Here is a 12,478-nt window from a genome sequence, read left to right as displayed (position 1 = left end):
TTTAAGTTGTAAGAGCTTGTTAGTAACAAGACTGAGCAATAGGACAAAGAGTTTATAATTAATATAAGCCTCTGTGTGTTTATTGAGGACTGAATGGCTGCAGGACTGGGCAGGACAGCAACTTCTGTCTACAGTTTTTTATTTTATATATGCTTAGGATTTCCATGTAACTATTTTACTTAAAAAACTGGATCACCTTAAAATCATTACTATGGAAGGTATCACTTATCTTCTTATATGACATAGTCACAAAGAATCTATACAAACATAAAATGTATTTAGTAGTACCAAGAAAATATTACATCTCAACTAAATCACTAGAAAGATTACTAGTATCGGTTATGGGAGATAGTTTTATGTTATGTATGCTTATAACTAAAGTGAAATAAAACAAAAATGGGAAAAGCAATTCAATATCAAAGATGGATGCGTCAGCTCTAATAAGCCAATATCTTTAATAACTAACAAGCGTGTCCTTGAGATTCCTGGGAATAGTTGGCCAGTAGTGGTCCCATTTTCCGAAGCCAGGAAGAACTCCATTACATTGCAAGGTTCTTTTAATTGTCTTATTCTATGAAAAGAAAGAATATTGTTGAGAATAACTAATCCTATCAGCCTCAAACATTGAATTTAAAAATAATAACATAAATTATATAAAAAAACAGAAGAATCAGATTTTTCTGAGAGAGTTCTACAGTCTAAAATATGTTGTGTGAATTCTTTTTTTATTATTATTTTATGTTTATTTTCATTTTACGTATAGATCCCAGTTCCCTCTCCCTCCCTCTTTCCCTCTCTTCTACCCTCCAATGTACCCGACCATCCTCCCTCCCACGTGCCCCCCCCACTCCACATGAAGGATGATGCCCTCCAGGAGGGATTATCTAAATCTGTCAAGTCTTTTGAAATATAGACTAGTACTTCTCTCCTATCTCTAGGTTAAGGGAGTATCCCTCCATGGGGGATGTGCCCGCAAAGTCCTTTTGTGCACTAGGAATACACCCTGGTTCCACTGTGTGAGGTCCCTTAGACTGTTCAGGCCTTCTAGCTGAGACCCATGTTCAAGGGGCTCTGAGTGAGTCCCACGCTGGATTCCCAGCTATCAGTCTGGGGGCCCATTAGCTGTGTGAAATCTAATTGGTCTTTACAATAAAAACCTGGAGTCAGATATCAGAGTAAATGCTGAAAATCAGAGAAGTAAAGATGCCAGCCACTAGAGAGACCTTTTACAAAAGCTGTTAACAAACCCTCAGATTGAAGGGGTGAACCTGTCTCTACAGAGCCTCAGACTGAATGATCTAAGCTCCTGTGTCTTCCTGCCTTATATTCCTCTCTACCCAGCCATAACTCTCCTATCTCTAACTCCTTAGTACTGTGATCAAAAGTTTGAGCTCTGTTTTGCTTTCAGACTGAATCAAACTTGTGTAGCACGGGGTGGTCGTCTTGAGCTCACAGAGATCTGTCTGCCTCTGTCTCCTGAGTGCTGGGATTAAAGGTGTGAGCCACCACTACCTGACCTCTATGAATAACTGGTGTGGCCAGCTACGTACTCTGATCTTCATGCAAGCTTTATTTTTATAGCACAAACAAAATATCACCACAATTAATTTATGCAATTTTGTGAATTAGAAATATTTCATTATTCCTTACTATAAATATTTTCTCAGCAAAGCTGATTTTAATATTAAAAACAATTGCAGAAGAAAAATTCAGTTTAATGTTGATTTTACAAAGTATAATTTTGTCTTCCCTGTATTGATAGGAATCAGATAAAAAGTAATTATTAGCTTTATTTTTATAATTTCTACAAATTGCTTTATTGTGTGTGTATATATGTATATGAAAGTGTGTGCTCATGTGTACTCATCTCTCTCTCTCTGTGTGTGTGTGTGTGTGTGTATGTGTATGTATGTACGTATGCTTCAAAGACAGGCTTTGGTAATCAGTTCTCTCCTTCTACTTCATTGATTCCAGATATTGAACACAGATCATTAGGTTTTGTGTCAAACCCCATGACCTGCTGAGCCATCACACATTCTGTAACTTCTCAAGACTATTAACTTTTACAGTTCCCAGAATCAACTGGCGTTAACAACTCTTCCTTTTATCTTTGACTTTAACACAATTGCATTATTGTTCCATTCCTTTTCCTCTCCACAAACCCTTCTATTTACCTTGCCTTGCTTTCTTTCAGATTCATGGCCTCCTTTTCTATTAATTGCTATAAGAAGTGTGTGTGTGTGTGTGTGTGTGTGTGTGTGTGTGTGTGTGTGTGTGTGTGTATGCCTTAAACATAACATTCTTAGTTAATATATTATGACTTGTATGTATGTTTTCAGGGATGGCCTTTTGGTATTTGACATCAACTGGTACGTTCTTCTCTAAGAAAATTTATTTCTCCTACTTTCAGTATTCCTAAACACCTGTAGTTCCTTGTGAAGGGTTGAGGCCTTTAATTTATCCACTATAACCACTTTATTGTCCTATTGTTGCTCTTCTTGTTTAGCTTGTATGTTTCAGCAGTCACATCCGTGAGACCTTATGGGTATAGCTTCTCCTATTACCAAGACATAATATCACAATAAACTCCCTTATCCTGTAACAATTCTTCTCTCCCTCTTTATAAATGTTCCCTAAGTCTTAGGCGCAGATCAGTACTTGGTCAGTTTACTGAATTGAGACATGTGAGTGTGAGTGCAGGATGCATCTTCTGAAGCCAGGAAAACTCCAACACTGCCTGATTTGGTACAAGAAGTACTATAGTAATAGCAAGAGGCAGCCATTTCTCTGGGCAATTAGCTGATTATGTACTTTTGTCAGTAAGTATGGCAGGGACTAAGTATTATTTGTGCAATGAAAAATATAACAATGTGGAGAATAATATTCATGTTTAAAGAACATATATTATTCTATTATTGTATAACTTTATTTTATGTTATTTTTGTAAGAATCTGATAATTAAAATCAGTGGAAAACAGTTTATAAGTAAGCAAAAGGAATAGCTCTGTGTTATATAAAATGTCCCATTTAACTCTTATAACAATGAAAGATGGGGAGATCTTGATGTTCAAATGAGAATACTAAGGTATCTTTTTAATAAAAAATTTCTGACTTCTGTGACAGATGTTAATAATTGCATTAGTTTGATTTGAACAAATATAATAATTAGATTTTAATATTTGAAAAATAAAGCTTCCAATTTTTAAAAAATGTCCATAAAACAATTATGAAATCAATCTTACTCAACTTAACATTAATTTAATTTAAGAGATAATATAATTATGCTGAAACTATATCTCATCTCTAAAAAACTGAATGTGGCTCACTCTGCTTTAGCACAATTTTGTTCATTTTTTTCTCATTTGTTCAGCAAGTTAATACTATTGTGTTTAGTGTGGTAATTCAATCCTCCTACCACAATTCCTTATTTTAAAGATTAATGTGCTTTGTCTTCCTCCTACCATGAAGCTATTATCCATTCTTGTAATTCAAACTACAACATACTAAATTACCAAATGTGTTCCCAAAAAATTTGGTATAATTTCATATTTTAACTAAAATTGATTTTATGAGTTTCTAGTAACTTAAAATTACCAATACAAATATGTTAGTAGACTTTTATACTATTTTTTCAAACCTAAGAGCATAAGCATCATACATATGATTGATAATAAGGAGATCTATGGTATCGTTACAATCAGAGAAATGTCAGTGGAACTGGAGCATAGAGAACACTTAGAGCCTGTGTCTAGACGTCTGAAAAGTCCTAAATTAAGTCTCAGAATTTATATGATCATCTGAGTCATTAAGATCCATGGATGTGATATTCAGATTTTTAACCAATATTCTCTTTTTCTTGAAACCATAAAATAAGAACACAGTCATGTTTAAATGAATGGTTCAAAGCTAACCTTTTCTTGATAAAAAATGAAGTTATGCAGGAAGAAATATTTAGAGCAACAGGATCACAGAATGTCAGATAAATATATCAGTTTATAAGCATGAAAACATAGGCCATTGATTCTGAAGCAGATAGCAATAGAAATATCAGTAATTTGGATGGAATACCAAACTGAATTATATTTCTGTATTTTTATTCAAAAATTATTTCTTTGATAAAATGATTAGTGGTGATTTATAATAAAAGATACAATGTAAACAAAGAAGAAAATAGAACAGGAATACTGCTTCAGTAGAAGTTCTAGCACTCCAGCATCACATTTGAGTAAGGCTAGTACGTTTCAAGGTCTATGTTTAATGCTTTCCATCACTGTGAGTTGACACATGACAGAAAACAACTTTGAGGAAGAAGAAACAACTTTGGCCCCCATTTTCAGAAGAGGCATAGTTTATCCTGGCATGAGGGTAATGCTGTGGAACTACAGGCAGCTTGGCACTTGGTATTCAGTGCTTAAAAGTGCGATCTAAATGGTGCAGATCTTTTTTAGTATCTTCATTTCTCCTTTAAAGTATTGCATTCAGCCTGTAACTGTATGGCACAGGATGGTGCTACTCACATTCAAGATGAATCCTCCCTACTCAGTTAAATCTCTCTGGAAATGCCTCCAAAGACACCATCTGAATTATGTCTCCTGGATGGTTCCAAATATACTAAAGTGATAAGCAAAAGATAACCATCACAGCTACTTTACAAATTTTATTGCTGTCATTGCCTAGTGAAAGACATTTACAGAATATAAGTAGGCACTGCTGACAGTCATATGTAGCATACAGTTAACAGATTTTTAGGAAAAAGAACTCAATCAGAGAACCATAAATTAATTCATTATGTAACATTGGTCTAAGTCAAATCAAATCCACTGAAGTAAACCAACTCTGGACTCACAAGAAACTGGAGTTGATCATTCTTGGATATCTCATTCTTTCTAATCCAGAACAGTGTGGATGTCTTGGATCTAATGCAACCTAAACCTTTGAAGAGGAATGTCTGGTCTTTACCAGGACTATGTTCCACAATGTGTCTCCTCACATTCATCCCTGGGTGACTCTCTCTGCAGGTTGTGAGAAGAATGACTGTGCTCTTCTCTCTCCAGTAAGAAACTACAGTCATTCTTCAGCACACCATCTTGATCAATAACACAGGGAAGTAGAAACATATGGACACACAACCCCAATTCTTTTTGACATTTGTTAGTCTTTCATAAACCAAATGAATCCGTTCTGTCTCTTTTTCTATAGTGATTTCAGAAGGTAAAACTGTGAGAGAAAACAAAATGTTGCTGGGAGAGGAAAAGTTTACTCATGGAGTTTATGCTTTTTCATATTATGAATTTGCTATGCTTGACTTTCTTAGATACACATAAGAAACATGAGACTGTCACTGAAACTTTCATTTAATGACCTGTCTTCCTGGAGTAACATTTGTTCCCATGTAGGATACTCATTTAAAGCTCCTTTAATTTTTTTTTTTTAAATTGTATTTTGAGTAGGTTACAAACTAGCAAAGCCTCATGGAGTCTCTGTAGGTATTTTCAGTTTGGGTTAACTCATTCCCACACTTCACATTGACACAACCCCTGTCCTACATGATTAAACCTTTAGCTCTCACTATCCCTCTCATTTATTACTTCAAATCACTAATGTGTTACAATATTGCTTATTATTATGCTTTTTATTTGACTACAAAGTCATGGTTCCATACATGTTCCCAAGTAGATTATCATGCACACTTCACTGTGATTAAAACTCCTTTTCACATATTTTATGATCCAAATCACTCCATTACCTGTTTGAATCAGATATCTTCCCTTTCACACTTCCCCCTTACTTATAATCTATCCAACTCCTTTAAATCATAACCTTTATGGTTCATTATTAGCTTCCTGAATACTGTACATACTTCATGCTAAACTCAGAAAATACAAGATTGTAAACTAAAGCCTATGTATGTGATAAAATATTAATGATTTGTCTCTTAGGGCCTGGGTGACTTCACTCATTGTAATTTTTCCCCAGTTTCTATAATTTATTTACAAATGGCATGATTTCAGTTTTCTTTATAACTTAATATTTTTCTATTATGTATATGTGTACCACATTTTCCTGATCCGTTTACTATTTGAGGAACTTCGAGGATGATTCTGTTTTGATTGAAGCTTTTGTGAATTAATTGACAGTACGTATAAGATAACTGTAGTAGGATATAAAGTTTAGGGGGTATATACTCAGGATAGTATATCTGGCTCATACTACAGTTCTAGTTCTATATATTTGCAGAAACTTTCAGACTGAATGCCAAAGTTTCTGTACTGGTTTACATTCCCTTTGGCAGTTTAAAAAGATTCCTTTTTTCACCATACCCATGACAGCATGAATTGCCACATACATCACTGATAACAGTCATTCTAACTGGATGGAGTTAGAATCCTAAGCCATTTTTTACTCCATTTCCCTTATAACTAAGGATGTTGAGTGTTCAAAGGGTTTAATAGCCATTTTTATTTATTTTTGGCAATTTTCTTTCCAGATCCATAGCCCAGTTTTCAATTGGGTAGTTTAATATTTTTATATTTATAGACACTACTCTTCTGTTCAGAGGTGTACAGTTAATAAAAATTTCCCATTCTGTTAGTTGTCTCCTTACTCAATTGATAATTTTCTTTAGAGGTAAGTTTCCAACAAATTATTGATTACAGAGTTCTCAGAGGCACAAAATCAAGATATGCTATTACTATTTCTCCTGGATGTCCTTAGAAATGAGAAAACCTTCTTATTGAAGACACCCTGTATTTTGTTCTCAGGATATAGAAAAGTGAACAAGAAATACTATCCCTGATGGAAAGCTTTCACTGTGGTGAAATTTCTATGTAGGATCTGGATTGAGGGAAAAAAAAATGAGATCAACAATTTGCCACATGCAGGGTACTGAATTCCTTAAAATGATACTATCAGGCAGGATGTTACCACTGGTTAATAGTGGCACAACTGTAACAAAACATTCTCTTCATTGGATTTGAGGCCTTCTTCACAGGCGGGAATTCATGCCAGGTACTAAAAAGAACATAGAAACCTATAACTAGAAAAGCCATTGGCCCTACCTAGGAGAGATCCTATTTATGTTTTTCTGATAAATAATTATTCTGTCAAACCCTTCTCCGAATATGTATATTCATATTCACATATATGTGGTGTTCTAAACCTTGGTCAGAGAAAGCTCCTCTTCACAGAAAGTAGTACTTAATCATTCATGATGCTGAAAATAAGTGACCATGAGTGCCCCAGATAGAATAACTGTATCAGGAGACAAAATGGAAGAGTATGTGGAAAGAATGTAAGAATCAGTGGATGGGAAGGGATTCCAAGATAGGCTGGTCTCTGGATATAAATCATCTATTATACTTATACTCATAGCTACTGAATGGTTCATGATGGCCCTACCTCTAGTTGCACACCTATGTCAGTGGATAGATACTAAAGGAGAGAGAATCATTTTGGGGTGGGGGCTATGATGATCATTGGTAAATTATTCTTGCTCCAATGTATGACCTCACACATGCACACAAATGGGTACCAAGAAATGAACACAAAGTTTGGAGTGGGATGTTCACAAAATAGGAATTTTGGAGACAAATATGACCAATATACATTTCAATCATATTTGAAATTTAAAAAATAAAAAAGAAAAGATATTAACTATTAAGAAAAATCAAAAGCCAGACTTGCTGATTTGTTGTTGAATTAAATTAGAATTGGAATATACAATGTTAGCATTATTTCTATTTATACCATTAAGTTTTAATTATGGTATATACAAAAAATATAGAAAAAAATCTAACAGTTGGACAATTAGAAAATAGCCTAAAATATCTCAACTTGACTAATACCCCCATTCTTCTTTTACTACTGTTTGTTTGTTTGTTTGTTATTCTAGACAGGGTTTATCTGTATTGTGCAGCCTGCCCTAGAACTATATCTGTAGATGAGGCTGCCCGCAAACTCACAGAGAGCCGCCTGCCTCTGCCTCCCAAGTGCTGAGATTAAAGGTATGCACTTCCAATGCCTGGCCTTCTTTTACTTCTTACAATATATAAGTCAAATTATATATAATCTTACCTCTTTAAAGACATAGTTCAGTATTCTTTGTTGTTGTTGTTTTGTTTTGGAATACAATCTAACTTTATATTTGTATTTTATGTTTCTTTTTCTTATTTTACATATCTATCCCAGTTCCCTAGCACTGCCAACCTCCCTGCACTGCACTCTATCACATTCCCCATCCACTCCCCAGGGAGGGTAAAGCCTTCCAGGAGGAATCTGTCAAGTCATTTGAGTTAGGGCCTAGGCCCTCCCTTGTATCTCTAGGCTAAGGAAATATCCCTCCATGGGGAATGTGCTCCTGAAGACCTTTCTTGCACCAGGGATAAATCATGGTTCCACTGTGAGAGGTCCTATAGACTCCCCAGGCCTTCTAACGAGACCCATGTTCAGGGGGTCTGGGTCAATCCTATGTTCCTATGCTGGTTTCCCAGCTGGTCCATGAGCTCTCCCTTGTTCAGGTCAGCTGTCTCTGTGGATTTCTGCAGCCTGATCATGACCCATTTGTGCATCACTTCTCCCAACATAGTAAACCAACAGCCAACATCAACCTAAATGGAGAGAAACTTAATGTGATTCCTCTAAAATCAGGAACAAGACAAGGCTGTCCACTCTCTTCAGGTCTCTTCAGTATTACACTTGAAGCACTAGCTAGAGCAATAAGACAACAAAAAAGAACAACAGGATACAAATTGAAAAGGAAGAAGTCAAATTTACACTATTTGCAGAAGATAGGATAGTTTACATAAGTGACTTGGAAAATTATACTAGGGAACTCCTACTGCTGATGAACACATTCAACCAATTAGCAGGATAAAAATTAAACTAAAAAAATCAGTAGCCCTTCTTCATACATACAAAATATATGCTGAGAACGAAATCAGAGAAGCATCATCCCTTATAATAACCACAAATAACATAAAATATCTTGGGGTAATACTAAGCAAGTGAAAACCTATATATCAAGAACTTTGTGTCTTTAAAGAAAGAAATTAAAGAAGATACCAGAAAATGGAAAGACCTCCCATTCTCTTGGATAGATAGGATCAATATAGTAAAAATGAAAATCTTGCCAAAAGCAATCTACAGATTCAATGCAATACCCATTAAAATCCCAGAACAATTTTTCACAGATCTTGAAAGGACCGAACTCCACTATATAGGGAAAAACAAAAGACCATAAAACAAAAGGCCATAAAAACCCTGTACAATAAAGAAACTTTCAGAGACATCACTATCCCTGACATAAAGCTCTATTATAGAGCTATAGTCCTGAAAACAGATTGGTTTTGCCCAAAAAATAGACAGTTAGACTAGTGGAATCGAATTCAAAATCCAGATATTAACCCACACATATGAACACCTCAGTTTTGACAAAACAGCTAAAATTATACAATGGAAGGAGGAAAGTATCTTCAACAAATGGTGCTGGCATAACTGGATGCTGGTATGTAGAAGACTGCAGATAGATCTATGTTTATTACCATGCAGAAAACTTAAGTTCAAATGGATCAAAGACTTCAACATGAACCCAGCCATACTGAAACTCTTAGAATAGAATGTGGGAGGTACCCTTGAACAAATTGATAAGGAGACCAATTCCTGAACATAACACCAGTAGCATAGACACTGAGATCTACAATTGATAAATGGTATCCCCTGAAATTGAGATGCTTCTGTAAGGCAAAGAAACAGTCAAAAAAAAAAAAAATGACAGCCCACAGAGTGAGAAAACATCTTCACCAAACCAACATCTGACAGAGGGCTGATTTCCAAAATATAAAAGAAACTCAAGAAGCTAGTCAACAAAACACTAAATAATCCAATTAAAAATTGGGGTACTGAATAGAGAATTCTCAATGGAGTAATTCAAAATGGTTGAAAGACACTTAAAGTGTTCATAATCCTTAGCCATTAGGGAAACAAATCAAAACAATTCTGAAATCCCATCTTATTACTGTCAGAATGGGTAAAATCAAAAACAGTAATGACAGTTTATGCTGGAGATAATGTGGAAAGAAGGAAACACTCTTTCACCACTGATACAGTATGGTGGCTACTCAGGAAAATGGGAATCTGTCTAGCACAGGATACAGAAATTCCACTCTTAGGCATAAACCAAATGATGCACATCCATGTAACAAAGATTTCTGTTCAACTAGCAGAGTTATTTCTAATAGCTAGAACCTGGAAACAATCTAGATGCCCCTCAACTGAAGAATGGATAAAGAAAATATGGTACATTTACACATACTTATTGGGAAAAAACAAACAGTAGAATCTTGAAATTAAAGGGGAAGGGATGAACTAGAAGAAACCATCCTGAGAGAGGTAATGCAGTCACAAAAAGACAAACATTGTATCTACTTACTCATATATGGATTTTAGATTTAGAGCAAAGGATCATCAGCCTATAATTCACATTTCCAGGGAAGCTAAGAAACAAGGACCCTAAGCGAAACACACATGGTCCCCCACAGAAGGGAAAAGGGGTCAAGATCTCCTGAGCATATTGGGAGTGTGGGGGGGCAGTGAGTGGAGAGGGATTAAGGAGAAAGAGAAGGGGAGCAGAGAACATGAGGGAGCAGAAAGATTAAGTCTAGGGAGGAACAGAGGAGAGCAAGAAAAGAGATACCATAATAGAAGGAGACATTATAGGTGTGAAGAGAAATCTGGCACTATTGAAATGTTCAGAGACCTACAAGGATGAGCTTAATAAATAATCTGAGCAATAACATAGAGGCTACTTTAGATGCCATTCCCTGATAATGATATTGATAACTACTTTATATGCCATCTTAGAGCCTTCATCCAGTAGCTGATGGAAACAGAAACAGACACCCACAGCTAAACAAACACTGAGCCAAACTCCTGAGATCTAATTCATTATTCTTAACTCACTCTACGTTGTAGTATTATCACCATCACTTCCACCTATGTAACATTTTTATCACTTTAAGCTGAAACTCTCTAATCACAAATCAATAAACCACAACTGTTTTCTCCTTAGTCCCAGAAAATCTTCATTAAACTTTCTGTTTCAGTGAATTTGAGGGCTCAGGAGAATCATCCTCTGTGTGCCCTTTGATTTCTGGCTCTATCTCTCAGTCCAGTGTCTTTTGGAGACATCTGTGCTGAAGCATGTACCTCAAGTTCATTTTCTCTTGTAGCATTATACCTTAACTAAAAAAAATATGACTATGTTTGGCAAAAACAAGATAAGAAAACTGAAAAAAATAATTGCTATTAATAAGTTCAGTGGAGTGTAAATTAAAGTGGGGTGTCTGTGTTGGGTGGGTACTAAGGAGCTGTAAGGGCAACAGCACTTACACTAGAAACTTGGTTATAACTTACTTCACTTTTGATTTGAATTAGATACTGAAATTTATGAATTACAGCTTGGACTGAAAATGGTCAAAATGCACAGGAGCCTCCTGATGGAAGCCCTCCTTTGCAAAGAATAATTTTTTTCTATTAAAAACCCAACCATAGGAATCATGCCATTTCTATAAAGCAACACTATGAGCAGGGAGGACACAACTGTCCAAAATACACACAAAAGATAAAATCTGTTCACATCTCCCCACATTGCTAGAAGTGAAACCTGGTGTTAATTGCCTGTAAGTCTCTGATGACAGAATGTGGCTCACCACTTTGTACACCTATGGGATTAGCTTACTTTAGAATCTACACTCACATTTCCCATTTGCCTGTCAACAACAAATCAGTCCAGCGATGAGGGCTAATTTCATCTGCTTGAAAACTACATAGTAACTGCATTTTGATTCTGAAAAATGCACTAGGTTCAGAAAATAAAAGGTGGGGAAAAAGTGATCACCAGATGATGGATGAGTTTACTCATTTAGTTACAAAATGTTTATATTTTAAGACATTAAAGTATAAGAAGCAAAAGCATCAATGACATGAAGTACTCAAAACAAAAAGTATGCAAGAACAATTTTTATAGCTGTAGGCACACCTCTCCTTATAGACCATAAATATATAAACCCTTTAATATTTATAAATCTTTCTGCATATTTTTATAGGTAAACATTATTAACACATACTTGAAATTTAAAGATAGCCCCAACATTCTCCATCAAATTCCACAGCATGCACAATGCACAATACTGTGAATTGCCAAATCCACTTTAGGTGTTTTATCAAGCTGGAGAGTTCAATCCATCATGAGGATGCGATCAGAAAGCTTTTGTGTTCAGTAAGTACATAAATGATTGTTACTGATTTGTGAACCTACTTGTCATTTTCTAGAATTTTGAGTTTCAGAGGCTAAACTATTTGACTATTCTTTGTCTTCAGTGTACCTCTTGACCTCTAAACTGCAACCTGTGTCTATCAGGAGATGCCACTTTTACTATGGCCTGTCATTCTCCACATTGCTTCTGCTATATAATTACATGCC

General features: G+C 35.5%; 1 protein-coding gene across 1 annotated transcript in view; it reads right to left on the bottom strand.

Moving 5' to 3' along the window:
- Positions 1–445: 445 nt before the first annotated feature.
- The window catches only part of Cnbd1 (cyclic nucleotide binding domain containing 1), a 416,492-nt gene continuing 404,459 nt past the window's right edge, over positions 446–12,478 (bottom strand). Inside the window, exon 13 of the mRNA XM_051198441.1 lies at positions 446–571. Within this exon, the coding sequence (XP_051054398.1) occupies positions 455–571 (117 nt within the window). The 3' untranslated portion in view covers positions 446–454. The remainder of the gene's footprint in view (positions 572–12,478) is intronic.

Source organism: Phodopus roborovskii, unplaced genomic scaffold (genome assembly GCF_943737965.1).
Source record: "Phodopus roborovskii unplaced genomic scaffold, PHOROB, whole genome shotgun sequence".
In the NCBI taxonomy this organism is placed as follows: Eukaryota; Metazoa; Chordata; class Mammalia; order Rodentia; family Cricetidae; genus Phodopus; species Phodopus roborovskii.
This window is presented reverse-complemented; position numbering and strand designations above follow the sequence as displayed.